Below are 20462 nucleotides of genomic sequence, written 5' to 3' on the forward strand. Positions count from 1 at the left end.
CCCCAGGGGTGCTAAGAGTCTCAGGAAGTCGTTCACACTGACCTCACAAGAGAGAAAGGTAGTTACTTAAGACAGTTTACTAGTTTTCTGTGTGGGTCTTATGTGGTTCAAAGGCAGAAATGACTGCCGACATAAGAGAAGTAATCGCTTCTAGGAAGCAAGTACAGTTAGAGAATCTGAATTCACTTCCCCATGTGTCAGGAATACTTATGTTCAGCTTAGAGGAGGAAGTGACTTGGGAGAAGTCAGGCTCCCAATCCTTTCCTGCTTCTTAGTCACAGACACACAGTACCCACTCTGACCAGGCTGTCTTCCCCTTTGGATTCTAGAAAAATCCCCGACTACTTTTCCTTAAACACTGCCTTTCCATCTTGTGACTGAAGCTGACCTTTCCTCCTCAGCAGAACCAGCTCTGGGAAATTTGTTGTCTATAGCATGGGAATAGAGGCAAGGGTTGGCTACTGTTGAATCAATATGGACATTAACAAGTTCTGCGAGCTCAGACCAAGTTTCCTATTTTACCCTTTAAGGGTTGTCTGAATTTTATCTACTTGAATAGGAGTTTGAAATTTGTACAAAATTGTATTAAGCTCAAAACTGATGTAAAATGATGGATTACAGGCATGAAACTTTAACTTACCTTCAGATTTTTTGAGGCGCTGAACAGGTAAATTATGTCCCTTTGCATTAGTAGCAGTGTATGTTTTCAAGTCCACTGTGTAGGTCTGGTGATTAATTTTGACATCTATTGTCCTTCTCTTTGTTCTCCTTGCATCCTCCAATTGCAGAATGGTTATTTTGTCAAAACTATGGAACGTGTGGTTATTGTTATATCGCCATTCTATAAATTCACTGGTATAATCTGCCCGGGATTCCTGTTCTTTGGCCAATCTTACTCTCTGGATCATTTCCTCAATTTCATTTCTAGCCTCAGTCACATCTCTGCTAATTCCCGAAACCTCAATCAAAGGTTTTTTATGGTCCAAGGATATAGTAATGTTTAATTTCTTCTGTAGCTCATTCAATTTCTGGACCTCCTTTTCATCAAAGTCTTTGATACATTCATCTTTACTGGTGAAACAGCACTGTTCCTTTTCAACCAGATCCTGTATCCAGGAGAGGGCGTTTTCCACACACTTTACATTTTCACCACACACCTGAAAAATTACTGACTCTGTTTTCTTTTTCAAAACTGAAGGATTGTTCTCTTTTGGAGAACTTTGATTGTTCTCTTTTGGAGAATTTTGATTGTTCTCTTTTGGAGACTGTTGCGAGGAACCCAAAAATATTAAATAAAACAGGGAAATAGCCAAAAATATTAAAAACAAAAGAGTGAAAGGAGCCAAAAATGCTAAAAAAGGAAAGACAATAGCCAAAAGTACTAAATAATAAAAAAAGAAGGGAGCCAAAAATGCTAAAAGACAAAAGAAAGAAAGATTATTGCTTCTTATTTTTTTTTACAAACCTGTACTTTACATCCCCAGAAACTTTAAGTAGAACTTGGTACCTTCTGACCATTTTCACTTCTTTTGCCTACCTCCACCTCCTTTGCATTCCTAAGATACCCAGATACCTCTGGCAACCACCAATCTGTTCTATGTGTTCGTTTTTTATTAACTCCATATAGAAGTGATATCACACAGTATCTGTCTTTCTTTGCTTGACTTATTTTACTTAGCATAAAACCTTCTGGGCCCATACATTGTTGTGGCATATACCAGGATTTCCTTTTTTATAACTGAGTAATATTCCATAATACATGTAAGCCACATCTCTCTTATCCATTAATTTGTCAGTGGAAACGTAGGTTGTTGCCACAAATTTGCTTTGATAAGTAATGCTGTAATGACAGTGGGGGGAGGGGCTTATATCTTCTTGGGATCATGATCTCATTTCCTTCAGACAAATACCAAGAAGTGGAGTAGCTGAGCCACATGGTAGTTCCATATTTAATTTATAAATGAACCCAAATTCTCACATGACCAAAAAATTAGAAATGTGCATCTGGTAAAAACAACTCACGTGCAATATAAGACATCACAGACTGTTGGGGAGAAGGCTGAAATCTTTCTCTTTTCTTCATGTTCGTATAAAACACATCCAATAACTGAGGTACAAAGAGAACAACTTTAACTTTTTTCACAGACTGAATAGATCCTTTCTGGACAAAACCTTCAATGGCATCTATGATGGCTCCAGCAACCTTATCTGGATCTTGATTAGCACTTCCTGGGAAGGTAAATAATACAAATGATGGGGGTGGGGGACTCCATCCAGAAAAGGCTAAGGAATAACTTTGGGGTTCTAGTTCTCACAGATAAGGGTCCATTTCCCAACACTTCCATCATGACAGACTTTTCTAACACAGTATCAGTAAATGCTTTCCAATGTACTATATGTAATGGGGTGTTTTTGTTCCAGGATTCCAGTAGCTCCTCAATGATCAAAGGACCCAGTATACTAACTTTTGGTGTCTGGTGTTCCTACCTCCTCTAATACACTGATCCTATTCTGCATTCCTCTGAAATACACACCATAGGCAGTCTTTGTATCAGAACTGTCCTCAGAATATCCATGAAAAACACATGCTATTTTATATTGCAACATCATGCTCTTTAAAGAGAACAGTGATTTTTTTTGGCTCAGTCATCACTTTCTTTATGCATGTATCCTATTCTCCCAAAGTCTTTAAGGATCTGATTCAAACCAAACTAATTTTGTCAATTATTATAATCTATCATTCTTTCTACACAAGATATCCATGAACCTCCAGGAAGTCTTTCCTCGAACACTCAATGACATTTTAACCAACTATGGAGGATCATATTGCCACCTGAGGTCAGTTCCTATTCTCAGCATGCTCCATGGCTAGTTTCTCTCACCCACAGTCAGGTAAAATCATGAAAAGTCCCAGGAAGACACACAGAAGCACCAAATGAACAGCCTGGCTAAGTCATGGGCTGGAGGCAATGTGAAGAACCCTAATCAACATGGTGTGATAGACTTGGAGCCCTCTTAGATTATTTCTATTTATAGCGCCCCCACTATTGCAGAGAATGAGGCTGGACCTCTTTGACTTGACAACATTGACAATTGTGGGACTGTAGATAAACCTCATGATGAGGGAAAGAGGAAATTCTCCTTGGTTACTCCATGAGATTTGGAAGAATTTTAATGGAGTGGCAGACACATTCATACAAATTTACTGTGTCCTATTGCAGGCTGGATGCTCAGTTAGAAACTCAGGACACACCGGATGTGGTGTATGGGGAGACTGAGAAAAGGAAGGAACATAGAGGAAAAGGTGATGCCATAGAGAACTGTGGAGCAGGGTTTGGTATGTGTACCAGTGTGTGCAGAGAAATAGAGCTGTTTTTTGAGAGAAAAGTGAAGAAAGCCCTAGAATCAAGGTGCAGTTATAGTTAGGAGAATGAAATAAACCTTTGGTCAAAGGACAAGAGCTAAACAAAGAGGTCAGAATGAAGAGGTGGGTGCTGGGAGTGAGGAGATATTTAGGCCATAATTCAGCAGGACCTAGTGACCAACTGGGTTTATCCTCAACCCATTGTCCCCTTCCACCACCTGCACACTTCATGGGCAACATGGGTCACACTGTGTTGCATGTTTGTGTCTGTCTCTCACAGGAGTGAGGTGTCCTAGCGGACCAGTCCCTTTCCTGACTCATCTTTCTATCCCAGGTGTCCAAGCACAGGGCCTGGCACAGGACAGCAAGCTAACTAATCAGCTACTGAACCTAGGAGTAGAGGTGGGTGGAGTCAAATGCTAGAGTGGGGCTTTGTACGTGACCCAGTAGTTCAGAGGAAGGGCGGGTTAGTGGGAAGAGGACGTGAACTGGAGTTTGCAGTTGGTGTGGAGCTGAAGGCGCTTAGGTTATGCTGACTCCCCATTCTCTCTGCTGAGGCAGGTGTCTTAAGGACAGGGAAAGGCTTCTTTTATTGCCAGAAGGTGTCTGGTCAAAGTCCCAATGCAACTCAGAAACACCAGTAAGGGAGAAAACTACCATCTACTAGTCTGAGGACCATCTCAGGGAGTGACAGAGCAAAGAAGGCAATCATGGAGAATCCGCTAAGCTCCATTTATTTGTGCAGCCCAGCAATTCAACCAGGTCAGAGGAAGAAGTGACAGGTTTGTATTATCCAGAAATAGGCAGATGTGTGCATCTGAACTAGAACTAAACTAAACTAAAACTGCCTCATGTTCTTGTTTTTTCCTTGACCCTGCTGTTTACTCCCATGGAAGGTATGTGCCACCTCTAGGCTGCCTGCTTTTGTGGCTCAAACAAAATATAGGTATAAATGTAAGACCAGAACTTTGAGGAAAAAGCAGGAAACAGACACTAGGACTCATTAGTGGCTATCCATAGAAGATCAATAGTAGATAGATAACTGATAGGTAGACAGACAGAGAACATGTTGACTAATCTGCTGGAATTGAACATCACTATAAGAGGAATGAAGATATAAAGGGACTATAAACTTTGCTTTTAAAAATAGAAAAGTAATAAAGTAGGCATAATATTCCATGTGTGAACACTTCACGGGAATGACAGAGAGCTGCAGAAATTAAGAAATAGGATAAAGAACAATGGCACGGAGGATTAGAAGCGGCAGAAGGTGATCTGATGGTTAAGTCTATTGAGGCTAAAATTCTGGAGAGCCTAGAAAGCCAGTGTGAGACACTCAAACTCAGATTCCTGAGGAACAGAACCATCAGCCCAATGCTGAGTATTCTATCATTGGACCAGTCAGCTCCATCTACCTCAGGCCCGAAAGGGTTTGCCTCTCCCCACCAGCTCTTTAGGGGAGAGCTCATCAATGCACTTGACTCAGATTCCTGGGAAAAGAGTTCAAGGGGCATCACCTTAGTAATGATAAAGCCAAAGAGCCATCTTTATACACAAAGAATCACTCACTCATTCTATAGTCTGAGGAAAACAAGAAACTTGAAGGAAGTAAAGAGACTGAAAAAAGGAAGCTGGAGAGTTACGTGTTTCTGCCTCATTCGATCCCAGTGGGTCCTGGTGGCTGCGAGGCTTCTGCACAGAGAGGCCCTAAGGCCAACCCCCACAGCCTGCTGCTGAAGAGGCGAGAAGAGCTGGACATGCTCCCAAGTCAGGGGCAGCGAGGAGCACGTCCACGCTCAGTGTGCTCCACAGAGGGGCTTAGAGGAAGGAGCTCATATTAAGTCAGGGGGGATGTGGGGGAGACTGAAAAGAGACAAAGGGATTGATGGACAAGGAGAGATGCTCTCTCTTTCTCTTCTCTCCGTTGTCCCCACCACTTTTCTTCCCTCTCTGTCTCCTCCCACCCTCTTCCTTCCTTTTTCCTCAGTTCCTCCTTCTTCCCATTCTCTCCCCATCCCTATTAGGAAGCAAGTGTCTCTCCAGTATTCCCACTCTCTCTTCAGTTTCATCACTTTTTTCCTGAAGCCACAAATTGGCTTTGTTCATGCCTTCAAGTGCTTTCTTGGAGTAAGGAAGCTGTCTTTCCTCAGATTCACCATTAAGTAATTAACAATTAGCACTAAATATAAAGAAAAACAGGGGCTTCAGCTTTTGCCTTGACAGCCAGAGGCTACACACCTGTCCCGATGGCTGGGAGGCAAATGGATGAATAATACCGTTTTTCACTCTCTTGCAAAATATGGGTAACAGATGTCTTGACATCATTTCCACCAACGACATGAATAATATTCTTGCACTTCAGTAAACCACCTCCTGTGATTATATAATCACGGTTGCCTTGCTTAGCTGGGAAACACATGAAAAAGATGCAAAATTAGACTCTGTACACACTTTTTAGAAAGAAAAACGTCTAGTTTGGCAAATAAGGACTGTAATACTTGTCTTTAATGAATCTTCCTTCTCCTTTTACTCTGACCTCCAACTGTCTATGGTTGGAATTTTTAGTAAAATGTATGATTTTGGGATTAATATTTGTCATCCCGATAGCAAGTCTTCCCCCGTTATCTCTAAAGCCGCCCATGTTCAGTCATCTACATACAATCTAGGATCAAAGATAGCATTGTGACTACCTTGGTAAGAGCATTCCATTTTCACATTTTGTCCAGCACCTTCTAAAACTGCTTTTGAAACCCCTATATAAGAAAATCAAGATGGTTACATATGAATAATAAAAAAATATTACATTTGAATAACTTCCTCCTTATATAAATACTTTCATTATAATCAAAGAAATCCTCTAACTATTGTAATTCTGATGACATGAAGAAATTCATAGAATAACAATTGACTAGAAGAATTCCTTCATGGGATCTACTGAGACTATTACATAAGCCAAAATCCCAAATGTAGAGTACCTGCTGTGAAATCAAAAGTGTTTGATGTTGAATTTACAATCACGTCTGCCTCTTCTTTAGTGATATCTCCAGTGGCCACCTGGAACGTGATGGGACCGATCTTCATTTTGTGCACTTGTGGGTTAGGGCTAGAAACAGTCCCATGGAAGCCTGAAAAGAAGATGGAATCAGTGACCAAATTGCCAAGAGCAAGAACGGCACTGGTCTCATGCCACACATGTACCTTTCATGCTTCTTCCATCTCTGTGAGCTCTTTAACTTGACCCAGACCCTGAACCTAGGTGTGTTTTAGGTAAAGGATTATTAAAAATGTAATGCATATCAAGTATGCTCTTCAGGTGCTGGCCAAGGTGACCTTAGCCCACCAGGGCCTGTCTCTCCCACTGATTACAACTGAAAATCTGAGATAAATACACAGTGCCACTGAGGTGAAAAATACTTAAGAGTGGGCAAATCGGGGAAGGAAGTCAAAAGCTGAAAAAGTAACTGTACAGAGGGGAGTTTCAATTTTGTTTGTCTTGACATTTTTCTCCTTTCTCTCCCAGCTTTGGCCCTAGTGTGGCCCTATTGAGACCCACACATGGGCACATGCAGCAAAAACACTCAAATTCTGTCCTGTGGTCAGAGGATTGAGAAAAGGGGTTCCTGTGAGCTAAAGAGCAAGAGAATAATTTCTCATTATTTTTCATACTTTTTTTGTTTTTAATCAAGACCCTGTCCCAAGGTGATCCCAGTTGCAGAACTCCCTGTGATACAACAGGGAGTTAAAATGCTGAAAAATATTCTTATTTCTATCCAGAGAATCAAGAAAAAGAGGTCTTTTGACTTGGAAAAAGTATACAAGGGTGTGTTGGGGGAGGAGGGACATCGCTGCTATTAGTTTATCTACTTCCTTAAGCTCATTGTTCCCTAATACTTCTCTCCCTCTCCCCTCCCTCTCCCTCTTTCTCTCCCTCTCCCACTCTTGGTTTGTGAACTGGAACATATCCTGAATTCACTCCAGAACTGCACAGGAGGGGGAGACCCAAGCATCAAAGCACACTTTGTGAACTGAACAGACATGAGCTGCTGCTCACACAGAAGTTGAGATAGAACTTTTAGAATGAACTTGACCAACTGATTGCTCAAACGAATAAAACATTACCAATTTCTAGAGGATTTTAACACACCTCAACGTACATAACATTTGGCACGCCCATCCTATAATCCAGAATTATTTGTCATGCAAAGAACCAGGAACATGTGACCAATTTTCGAGGATAAAGACAATCAGTAGATGCTAATCTCAAGGTGATCCAGAAGTTGAAATTATGAGACAAAGACTTCACAGCATCTTTTATAACTATGCTGCCTGAGGTCAAGATAAACACATCTGAAACATCAAATGATTTGTAATGACTAGAAAGATAGGAGCTTTTCAAAGATATATAAATTATAGAATAAGAACAGAAGGACATTTTTAAACTTAAATAGTAGCTCCTTGCTACTTAAAGACTCCTGTACAGATTCTATAATTTGACCTTCCCACTATTCAGCTCCAGATCACATTATCAAGGGCAGTGTCTTGCACACTCGGTTGTACAGAATATAATCTAATAGTTTATCACAGAGTCATTTTTTCATAAAACTCATCATTACCATCTTTCGCCTCTCATTGAATAGTTATTTAGCAAATAAAAACGATTTCTCAATTTAAGAGCTTTACTGAACCTTGTGTATCTTCAGCCTGGGGAATTTTGTCACCTGTGACATTTCCATTAGTCCTGTGGAAAAATTCTTCTGAAAATGCCTGGAAACAGAAAGAAACTTTTGACCACTACAATCCTCATTAAATGAATAAACTTGGTTTATTGGGGCTTCTAATCCTGTAGGCATTCACATTTAGAAGAGAATAATTTTCAAAGCATTGTTTTATTTCATACCAGATTAAAAAACTATGAAAATAACACACATAACACTATTTCTACAAATATATCCTATGAAAGTTATCAAAGATGTGGTCAAAGATATAAATACAAGGTTATTCATTACAATAGTACTTATAATAGAGAAAAAATGAGTTTTAAAATCTAACAGAAATGATTAAATAAATTTTAGTATATCCATGTTAGAATATTTAGGAACGAATAAAAAAGCATTTTTAAAAAATAGCTAATAGCGAAATAATCATTAATTCCATTGAATGAAAAATACATTAAATTATGCTACATAATAACACTTTAAAAATACATAGATGCAAAAGAAGACTGGCAATAATAACCTTCAGTTGTATTTATTATACCTTTAATCATACCTTATATTGAAAGTCTCTACAATTAACAGGTATTTTCATAATCATTAAATACAAATAATATGCCAGTTGTAAAAAACAACAAAACACCATGTTAAGAAAAATACAATCACTAGGACCCAAACACTTCAGCTTCTTATTTGTCCCAGAAGATGAGTGCTTGGGAATTACTGTTTCAAGCAAGATACTGGTATATGTACTCTCCTAATGAAATACAGAATTTCAATTGTTTGACTGGTAGTGACACCCAAAATCAGTAATTTCTTCTTCCTTGAAAACAAGTAACAGAGCATTTTGTTGGGGAAAAAAATAAGCACTTGGCTAATAGACCGTGATATGATGAGAGAAGGGCCAGGAGAGACTATGGCACCAGCGTCTCAGGCTCACAGGCCTGCGGGGCAGGCAGGTAAGCCGCAAGTGTAAAGGTGGGTGATTTGACTCTGAGAACTAGAGGGCACCTGACACTCAGCTCCAGGAAACTGCCCACTAACAGCCTGCCAGAACTTTTGAATTTTTAGGTCAAAGTGCGCACTTAGAGTTTTATGCGAAATGTTTTATACTTAAATGCTAACAATTTATTCCAACTTAACAAAAATAGCCTGATAGAGCATCTTTTCGAGGCCATGTTCAGACTACAGATTGCTGTTTTGGAACCTCTTTTACAATTTCTACCTACCAACATCTCAGTATGTTTTAGTGATTTTGTGAAAATACAACAAAATTTAGCTGTCTTTAAAGTTCTTGAGAAAAAGTGTCACAGCCATATATGGAGAATCAATACTCTTTCCAATGTTATACAAGGTGTCTGTATAGACTACTCATTTTGAAGAATACTTGCAGAGTACTCTGAGTCTTCAGCCAAGAAAACTAAGTGTTGGGGTTGCAAGGAAATAGGCAGATTTGAAGGCACAGGTATATAACACATGAGTCACTTCCCAAGTCATGGAGCTATTCATTGAAAAACTCTCAGCCACTCATGTCCCTAACTCAGTTTTATGAACATAAATCCTAGATCTTAAAATAAATATGAATGATAGCAGTATTATATATTACATACTCAGTGCATGATCCACATCACCTTGTGCACTATAACTCATAGGACATAATTTAAAAAGTGCTATTGACCAGGTATTAATTTAATATGCATGTCAACATGTTTTACTCAGATGGTTTAGCTGCCTGATTAGAACTTAGTTTAGAGTTGTTTGCTTCCCTTTGGAAGAAATACTTATAGGTTATGTCCAGGTCTAAGAAAAAAAATAAGTGAAAATAAAAACTCAGATGTTCCAATATCCATAAACATCACTTGGGTTGGTAGCCTTACTCTAATTCTTACACTATTATGGAACTTTTCAAATATTTGATGTCATCTATTCTACTGGACTTTGAGAACTTGGAGGCCAGGGAAAATGGCTTCTTATTGATGCTTCTTTTTCTTCCGTAATCCAAGTCCAATACCTCATTGATAGCTGATGTTCAGCAAATGTGAACTGTTTGATGAACTCTCTAGAGCTAAAGATGAATCTGGAATTTCTGCTCCCTATTCTCTACACACATGGAGTATGCTGAGATTATTTTAAACACAACCTTGAGTTGAATCTCATCCTGACATTCCTATAGTACCACAAATGTGCTTTTGTATTAAGCATTACAATTTTTATATTGATATGGGATGAAGTTCTACAGATTAAAAGAAGGTTAAGGCATACGTCAAATCCATTGCAATATGTGGCATTATTTGGAGTCTCAAAAAAACAAGCTATGGGGCCTCCCTGGTGGCACAAGGGGTTAAGACACAATCTATGAAGCTATCTGCAGCCACTGCAGCACAAGTTCGATCCCCAGTCAATAAGATACCCACATGGTGCAGCAGAAGTCTCCTGTCTTGCCCGCTGCTCCCCTAAGCAGTATATTTCAGTCAATCTGCCTGATCTGTTCCCCACTCTGTCTCTGGTGAATCCTCTCAACCCCTACACCTCTGGCCCCCACATCTTTACCCCAGTTCTTGTATGCATTAAATAAATAAATCTTTAAAAATAATAATAAATTTTTTTAAAAAGCTATGAAAATAAAATAAAACATTTTAGAGGAGTTGGAACTTTGATCATTCACTTCATTATCAATGAAATAGAAGAATGTTTATTTTGTGTACATATAGTGGTTATGGATCTTTTCAACAAGAATCTTACTGGCTAAAATAACTGAATGTGTTATGGGTAAAATACATGTCTGGGATTTGCTTCAAAAGAGTATTTTGGGAGAGATGGGAAACAAATAGAGAGAGAGGTGAATCACACTGGCATATGTTGATAATTGTGAAGATGAATGATGGGCACATGGGGTTTCATTATACTTTTTGTCAACTTTTATATATATTCAAAATTTCCTAAATAAAAATTTAAATCTGATTCTACAGCCATATATTTGCTTGGAGTTTGCCAGGCTACAATTAGTCTACACTATTCCTTTACTCTCTTATATGGGAAATAAATGAAGAAACAGCCAAGACACAGGGCTCAGCTGACGAAACACTAGAAATAAGAGACTGTACCTGGATGTTTCCAAGATCCTGTGGGTGCAGCAGAAAGTGAACCTCCTGTAAGGTGGTAGCTTGGTTGTTGCTACTGAATTTGAACACTTCTGAAATGATTAATTTGGCAAAAACAGGTTTAGGAAAGCCTAAATTTCCTGTTCCTATGGCTGGAAATGCAATGGATTTTAAGGAATGGCTCTCGGTGATCTCCAAACATTTTCTGATTAAGTCTTCCATGATCTGAAAAGCACAAAACACATCTTTATAGAATGGGAGTTAGAACAAAGAAGAATTTGGTAACTTGATTGTGCTGCCGGCTCTCTTTCATTTTCAACAGAAGCTAAGAGTAATCAGAAGGGAAAAGACAGGGTCACACGTAGGCAGAAAAGAGAGAGCCCGCCCAGAAGACTCCAACTCAGCAATGAAGGGAAGAACCCGAGCAGCTACTGTCCTAACCCTCCCTTCTCTTCAATGGTTCATGCCCTCGCCTTGGATTCCTCACTAGAGTCTCTTCCCTGACTCCTGAGAATGGCTGAGCACTGTGATCAGTTTATGCCACTAACTAGTCCTCAGGAGAAGTCAGACACAGGGACAAGGAGTGGCCACGGTGACGGAGGCTGCCGAGAGCGTGACATTACTACCGGAGAGAAAGAGTCAGGGTTCAGTTTGGTCTCCATCATTTGGAGGAGAGTGGAAAGGGCTCCCCAACTTCCTGGAGGGTGTACAACCAGATCCCACCTTGTGTGCAGATGTGCTGTTATTTTTCCACCCTGGAGCCACCACGTGAAGCACATGCTGGCACTGCAGATTGCAGCCACTGGTGAGGAGAACTGTGCCCACGTCCACAGCCACCCCTTGTCCAGCTGCGTTCAATTCCTTCTGGAGTTTTGGCCCAGCTTTTCCCAAGAGGGCTTGAGAAAGGGGTCCTCTATTTAGTGAAAGGCTCGAGGGAACAGAGTTGACAATAACATCGACCTTAAAGACAAAACCAACAATATGTTTCAAATACTAACAGAAAGCATTCATCAAGGATTACTATATTGACCCACTGGGCTGGCCCCATAGGGGACAACTAAGATGGTCAAGTTTTCAGAGATTGAATGCCACCTAACACAATGTTATTAGATACTTTGTTCACTTAAGAAACTGCAGGACAAAAGAGAATTGTCCAAAAGCAATACATAAACAGTATGGGACCACTGGAGGAGTCCAGAGGAAGGTCCTTCAAGGCTGGTGAAGACAACAGGGGCAAGGTGGGCGCTGAGAAGTTGGAAGGATTGCAGCAGGTAGAGAAACCGGGAAGTCACTAGGGTCAAGGAAGAGCATCAACATAAGCATGTAGGTTGTGAGCTGTCAGCAGATTGGTAGACCTGTTTCGACAACACAACCTAGAATGTTTCTAGTGGTAGGGAGAACTGGGCTCAGTGTTCAAGGAGGACTGGCCTCAGAACTCATTCCAGTTACTGACTCTTCCTTAAAAGATTTTCTTTTGCTTAATTATTTTAATTTTCTAATGAGCAAATTATTTTTAATATTTGAATATAATATTTTAAATATTTGAATATAATGCAATAGTTCATTGCCCAAATAAATTCCAATCATGACTATACCATTTTTTACCTGCAGGACTTTGGCAAATTATTTCACTCCTTTAACTCTTATGCCTTAGCCTGTGATTAAGAGAAATAATGATTGTAGGATATACAGCATGAAAGGAGAAATGCATGTCAAGCATTTTCAATAATGTCTGGCTCATAATCAATAATCAACGTGACCTTATATACTTAAGGTTTTATTTAAGCTCTCTGCAATCAGAACTCTAATTTTAAGTCTCTTTCAGTATTTTGATTTAAAAGACAATGTCTTAAACAAATAACTTGAATTAAAAAGACAGATGATCTCAAATAGGTAAAAATACTTATAAAACATGTATCTTACAAAGGTGAGGCAGCTGAAGGGGTGTGAATTGGGTCACTCACCGCAGCACTCTGCACCTCTCCTTTCACCAACAAGAGCCTCAGGCCTTCTGAGGACAAGAGAACTTGTCCGTTCCCATGATCTTCTCTCAAGTCGGGCTGGCTGGCTGCTGGCAATCTGGGCAGGGAAGCAGCATCGGGCCGGGCATCTTTAAATAGAGTTTTCACGGCACTGGCAAAGGCCTCCACAGTCTTCTCAGCTGTATCCACAAGGTAGATTTCTTTCAAGGTGCATCCATCTGACTTATGTTGGAAATGCCCCTTGACAGCAGAAACGATGGTCTCCACACACTCAGGTAAGGGAAAGCCAAAGACTCCAGAACTAATAGCAGGGATGGCGATGGACTGACACTTGTGTTTTTCAGCCAAACAAAGACTTTCTTCCACAGCTCTCTTCAACCGGGACACACACCTCTGGGCCTCATTTCTCTTCCAGTGGGGCCCGACTGCGTGGATCACGCACCTGTATGGGAGCTTTCCCGGCTTTGAGATGGTGGCGTGGCCAGGTGGGACCTTGCCATTTCTCTTCACTATCTGGTCACAGTCGGCTTGGAGCTCAGGGCCTGCTGCTTCTAAAAGAGCAGCAGCAAGGCCCCCGATGTGCTGGAGCTCTTCATTGGCTGCATTCACCACCACTTCCACGGGGAACCCTGTCAGGTCGCCCTGCTGCACAATCAAGGAGACTCCAGGGGCCAAGTCCACCCGACAGAGGCATTTCTTCCCGTCAGTGCCCTCTCCCGCTTTTTCTTTGTTCTCCTGTACTTCAATAAAACAACCAAACAGCCTTTTGACTTCACTTCTATAAAACGCTCCTCTCTCCTGGAATAACTGTCTGACTCCTGGCTGATCAATATGGATGCTTTTAACACAGAGAGAATCCCGGGCTTTCTTGATGAGGGTCATTCCGTTCAGGACTTCTATCCTTGGACCAGTTAGTGAAATGCCATTTTGTTTGTTCTCAGGATTAAAAACTACCTGCAGATTTGTTTTCTTTATCTTTTGCCATAATGGTTTCTTTTCTTTCCTTAAGAAATCATTCACTAAGGAAGGCTTTACTTCAATCATCCTCTCTATGACCATGTGCTTGTCCAGAAAGTCAAAAAGCAAGTGATAAATTTCTTTTACTTCTCTCACACAGCCGGCCACAATGACCTCAGAGTTGACATCTGAAGTTAACTCATTGATTATTACAGTCATTGAGGAGGAATTATGTTTGTTGAGCAAGCTGCGAGTGAGTCCTTTCCATTTCTTGCCATTGAGAACGTGTCTGTTCTCAACATCTATGCGCTGATAATTTAAGGCACTGGTCATCTGCTTTTCAGCTTCTAATAGGACTTCAGGAGAACAGCTGGTTAAGAGAACACTTGGATCCTTTAGCTCATAAATTGCAAGAATTTTCTGTGCTATAAAAAGAGACTTAGAGAATTCGGCAGCGTCTACCTGTTGTAAAAACTGGAAAACCTCAGGGGGAACCTGCACGTGTTTCTGAGCCATGGCGTGCACCTTCTCCTGGACTTCACACTTCACCTTATACACATCTGCGGGGAGCCCTCTGATGCCCATTTGCCGAGAGGCTTTATGATAGACAATCTCCACCTCTGGGTCTTCTGAGCGGAAACGTTCCAGTGCACCACTGTGGCACAAGAGAGAAAATCTCCCTGGAGAAAGGGACACTTTTTCCTTCAGGCTTTGCTGTTCCCTTTTAATTCTTTGTGTGGTGCTTTCTATTAATTCTGTGAGTTGTGGCTCGATCTTTTGTACATCCTCTGATTTCCCCACCAAAGTGACGATCTCCAGCAGTGTATCAAACTCAATCAACACCCTGTTGTCTTGTAAGTCACTTTTCACGGTGTCCCACACGATGGGATCCACTTTAAATGAGGAGACTTTATATTTAGACCTGATGCTGGCAAAGGCTGTGGAAGCATTTTTCTGCCAGCTCTTGATTCTCTGTCTTCCCTGTCTGAGTAAGGAGGGTGCGGGTCGGATGGTAACTTCCCCATTGAGTTCGGACCATGTGAGCTCACAGTGACAGCGTCTCACTTCATCATTTATCTCCTGGATCAGGTGATTGTTCTTGTGCAAGAACTTCCACAAGGGAAGGTCCAAGGATTCTCTGAAGGGTGCTGGAAGCTTGATCAGAGGCTTCTCCTTTCCGTACAAGGCTGTGCCCAAGGAGGAGTAGTATGGGAACACGGAGAGCGGCATTTTATTGAGCTCAAGCTTCTTGGTCATAATGGTGTCGACCACTTAGCGGAAAGAAATAAAACTAAGTATTTCAGTGTCATGTTTCAATAAGAAAAAATAACACTTTTCTACTCTACGGTAATAAATCCCAATCTCTGTAGGACTTTAATGTTACATTTATTAAAAGCAACACTACCCTCAAGGTGCTCAAATATAAATGGATAAGTAAAATGCTGCACCGGTATCCCTTGCTCAATGGAGTAACTACTTCTTGCCAGTTACTCTACACTGGTATTCTATTATGTAAATTCTAGTTTATGATCTGATAACTCTGATAGATAACCACAATCTATGAACTTAGTCACATGCCCTGGGAGAATGTTTGCCCCAGTGTAAAGAATATTTTATTGCTCAAGATGAAGCTGTTCTAAAATTCATGTTATGTGGTTCTTCTTCCACAGTCCACCATTTTTGGATTCATTCCTAACTTAGATTCTCTTAATGCATCAATGGGAAGGAGAATAAAAATACTGCAGAAGAGTAATGTGTCATGCACTATTCTAAGTGCTTTACATATATTAATTCATTGACTTCTCACAGCAAACCTTGGTGGTAGAGACACTATCATATCATTGCTCTTTGTAAATGATAAAACTAAGGCTAGGAAAAGTTAGACAACTCAAATGGGTCACAACACTATAAATATCTGAACTACTATTCAAACCAGTGTCTGTCTTAGCCATGTTCTTACTCCTTCAGCAGAGGTTCCAAACCAAGAGCATTCTCAAAGTCACTTCAGAATGCAGTCCAGGAGACTGATTCCTAAGTCCTGCATCTCCCCTGTCCCAGACATAATATCCCTCTCACTTTTATAGTGACAGTCCTTGGTGCTGATTGTGTGTGTGTGAAAGGATACTCCTCTCTTTCCTTTAATCCCTTTAATTTAGAAAGTTACCAGGGGTCAAGAGAAAACGAATTAGATAAACTTCTAGAACTTCCAGGATTAAAAGAGCATTCTTGTAGAAAGCTGCTGAAAAATAACTTCATCTTGTGCAGGACTGGTTCCTAGAGCTTAATGAAAAGACTGTGTTCTTCAGAGACCTGAACACATAGCTTCAACTGCAGGCCATGTCCTTGGATAAGCTCTGAGCATGGGAGGTGCCACTGGTCACTAACATGTGCTGAGCACATACCACCTGCCAATTTCATTTCATCTTCATAACATTTATCTGAGGTAGGTAGTAACACAAGTCCTATTTTGTGAGAAATTTTTGAGAAAACAGAGCCTTTGGTGAGTTAAAAAGTTACTTGCTCAAGATCACAAAGGTAATAAGCACCAAAACTAGGATTTGAACATGGGTTTATCTGACTCCAAAACCATCACAGATGACGCCTTAATGTGCTTTAATTTTTCTATTCTATTCTCTCAACTGTAAAGAAAGAACAGGTTATGGGCCTCCCTGGTGGCACAAGGGGTCGAGCGCAGCACTGTGAAGCTATCTGCAGCCTCTGCAGCGCAAGGTTGATTCCTGGGCAGGGAGCTGACCCACATGGCACAGCAGACCTCTCCTGACTCCCCCGCTGCTCCCCTCAGCAGTGTACTTCAGTCAATCTGCCTGTTCTGCTCCCCACTCTGTCTCTGGTGAATCCTCTCATCTCCCACACCTCTGGCCTGTACCCCAGTTCTTGTAATCATAAATAAATAAATCTTAAAAAAAAAAAAAAGAACAGGTTATTAGGAGATACTGTACCAGAAAACACAGCAAAAGACCTTACATACAATAGGTAATCTTAAAGAATACCCTTCCTGAGAGTTATGTCAATCTGATTTTGTGAAATTGAACCAAATAATTTCAGAGAAAAGTGCCTAACTTATTCCTCTCAAATAATATATATAAAAATTACAGCCTTGATAAATAATTTTCAATCCAGTTTTATATGTAATTTTTATCATTACTGTTAATCAATGTAAGTTGTAAATAATAATTAAGAAAAATTAATGTGACATGCCTACAGGAGTTTGTGGAAAAATGAAAGTTAAGGGCTTAGAAACTATACAGGTTGAAATTCTGGCTCTGTCATTACAAGTTGTATAACTTTAGTCAACTTATTTAACTTCTCTGTGCCTCAGTTGCCTCATGCCTCAAAGGAGTTTAAAATAATAACAATGCCCCTAAAGCAGTGTCTGAGAGGCACTTTACAGTGCTCTGCAAAGTGATAGAAGTAAAAATGGTAAGTACTACAAGGAACAGAGATAGAAAGACAATCAGTGTATTCGGGTTATGGAGGATTGAGTAAGTGCAAAGATGGATGGGAAGTCATCATGGCCAGAGGGTGGAAAAAGAGCAGGTTGGAGGGAAAACTTGGAGAGCACCCTGCAAAATAAATACTGATTAAATAGTCCTATTATCTGTTGTATACACATAAAATATACATTCTGAGGACATACCCAACTGGCTCATGTCCTCAACATGTTTGAAAACTCTGAAGCTGCCAACTCCCACCACAGGCTTTGGGGTTAACTTCTCAGTTGGGGAGCTGTGCTAGCTCTCTCCCTGGGTCCAAGACCAGGCTGAGGTAGATTAAAGAACATATATAGAAGTCCTCTTTTTCCCCTTTACTTAAGGAATTTCACAAGATATTTCATCCCATTTCAATCCAAATCCTAAATTCACCTTCATTCCTCCAATTCATAAAAGTAAAGGGAGCTTCTTTCAAGTATCCCCATGAAACTATCTTAAGTGGGTGGCATACCACAAGTTCCTGCCTCATGCTCCCCCGTCCCTTCTTTCCCTAAGAAGCCTGATTCCCTAATTCCTACTCCTCAGACTTCACCTCTGAAAATCAGTGCAATCTCCAAACTGATTTTGCACATACCTCAGAGAACTGGCATTCTGTGTCTACAAAACCCTCAGCACTGCTTCCCTAAGGTTAAACAGGACATGGTTTCCACAGCGTCACAAGAACTATCCAGTGGACATCCGCTGACTGTATGAAAGTGCCCCTATTAACCGCTGTATGATGACATTAACAGGCAAAGTGAAATCATGGCCAATCCCCCAAAGTTCTTCTCAAGTTCAACTCCTTTTTTCATTTTCTCTTACAGAGACAACAGAGTGTGAATCCCTTCTGTGAGTCACTTAACTTGAGCCTGCAATGGACTCTAAGTCAAATCCTCAGTCAGCTAAAAGAGGCCCTCTGATGTAGACAGAGAGGAAAAAACGCTTAGCCTGGATTCCATTTAAAAGTCTCAGTACCTGAGCACGTTTAAAGGGGGCGCAGGGAGAGGGAATCTATAAACAAGAATCTAGAAACATCTTCTACATATGGACCAATTTGTAACTATCCAATCAGATTTTGCCAAGTCCATAACCTTTACTTTCCTAACATTCCCCCTTTTTTCTGTCTCTATGAATCCAGTCCTAGCCCAATACTAGAGAGGCAGATTTGAGCCAGGCCTCCTGTCTCCTTGATGACTGGCCTTGCAAAAAAATCAAACAAAACACAAACAAACCAAAACAAACCTCTTTTTTCCCCTCCTCAAAAGCCAATGCCAGAGTCATTGGCTTAATGTGTGTTGGGTTGTGAGCCCTTGCTTGGAATTAACCTGGCAACCCAAACGAGACTCTTGGGGTAGGACTGAGGTCCCTTGACTGCATGCTGAATGCATCATATTCTCAGCAGTTTGCAGATCCCATTACAAATCCGACCCGTGTGGCCACTTAAACTGACTTGTCTAGAAACCTATGGACTGAGTGCTCAGTCCCTTCTCTCCAGCCAGTGTTAGTGCTCCAGGTTTCTTTGGCATGATTTTCACTTTGAAGGGAAAAAAGTTCTGAAAACAGAAGTGACTTGATTGTATGCACTTGTACTTTATCTTACCAATGGGTCTCCCAAGGGTTGTGGGTTCAAGTCCAACTCTAAGAGGGACCATGGAGGATTAGAGTTCCAGTCCTAGATTAGAGTTCTAGGAAAAACTTGGGTTTGAGACCCACGAAGTAAGGACAGTAGTAAAGGATAGCCATTGAGGTACTTTAAGAAATTCCTGGTCTGGTTTAGTCTTTCAAGGAGGCATATGAATTCCGTAGAGACTAGCTGTTGTATATGTCAATATTTCTCAACAAGTGGAATTACAAGTCACCAAAATATTAGCATTATCCAGGTCCCTTAAAGGCAAGCCATCTGGACTTTCACCCTGGATATTAAATAATTTCCTTGATTTGTCTTGTTGGCTTCTTTCCCCAATCCAGGTTTCGGATAGTTACCACAACTGGTCCTAATCTTAATGATTTTAATAAATCTAGGATTATGCATGTGACTCTTCTTTTAAATTATCTTTATCTATCTTTATAGATGGCTTCATGCTTCTCCTTTTACTCATTCAATATTGTTTTTCAGGACTTATCAATTAAATGCATCAATACCCTCCACCAGACTCATGTGAACAATTACAACTAAATAAAAAACAATTTCATTCCTTAGACCCTGAACTTACCCTGTGTCACTAAGCAGTAGGAAGCAGTCACAGTGGATAGTGCCCCAATTGCTCAAGATTGAGGAATGAACAAATTCAAAGGGGAACTGAAATCATGGCTGATCTCCCAAAATAATTATGCCTGTTTAACTACTTTTTCACTTGTTAGAGACAGCAAATCATGATGCCCATTTGAATCATATAAGATGAGCAGGCATAGTAGCAAGTGATCTTATGCTAAATCCCATGTCAGCTGGAAATAAGCTGATATGAGCCACGGAAACAGAAAAAGGGTTCACTGCAGACCCTGTTTAAAGGTGAGGGATCTGTCAGTAGCTGCCCAGACCACATTTAGAAGTAGGGGTCCATTAGCAAAATTACTGAGAATCCAGGAAACCTTCTATGAATGGACCAATTTGTAACTATCCAACCAGATTTTGCCAAGCCCATAACCTTTACTTTTCTAACTTTCCCCCCTTTCTTCCTTCCATTTCTATAAAACCAGTCCTAGTCCCACTATTGGAGAGACAGATTTGAGCCATACCCCCTGCCCCTTGCTGGTCAATCTTGTAATTAAAAAATTAAATTAACTCTTTGTTCTCTCAAAGGTTGGTGCCATGGTAATGACATAGTAATTGGCTTCTGTGTGTCAGGCAGAGAACC

General features: G+C 40.5%; 1 protein-coding gene across 4 annotated transcripts in view; it reads right to left on the bottom strand.

Annotated features, from left to right (window-relative positions):
- PARP14 (poly(ADP-ribose) polymerase family member 14) overlaps positions 1-20462 on the bottom strand; it is a 42030-nt gene that overhangs the window by 11265 nt on the left and 10303 nt on the right. For all 4 annotated transcript variants that reach the window (XM_054700514.1, XM_054700513.1, XM_054700515.1 and 1 more), the window contains exons 6-14: positions 13142-15387; positions 11901-12137; positions 11181-11402; positions 8050-8128; positions 6340-6489; positions 6055-6117; positions 5603-5770; positions 2023-2229; positions 641-1414 (exon numbers count right to left, since the gene is read on the bottom strand). In XM_054700514.1, coding sequence (XP_054556489.1) covers positions 641-1414; positions 2023-2229; positions 5603-5770; positions 6055-6117; positions 6340-6489; positions 8050-8128; positions 11181-11402; positions 11901-12137; positions 13142-15387 — 4146 coding nt within the window. The remainder of the gene's footprint in view (positions 1-640; positions 1415-2022; positions 2230-5602; positions 5771-6054; positions 6118-6339; positions 6490-8049; positions 8129-11180; positions 11403-11900; positions 12138-13141; positions 15388-20462) is intronic.

This window comes from Talpa occidentalis, unplaced genomic scaffold, assembly GCF_014898055.3.
Source record: "Talpa occidentalis isolate TD23 unplaced genomic scaffold, MPIMG_talOcc4v2.1 talOcc4.4, whole genome shotgun sequence".
Taxonomy (NCBI): Eukaryota; Metazoa; Chordata; class Mammalia; order Eulipotyphla; family Talpidae; genus Talpa; species Talpa occidentalis.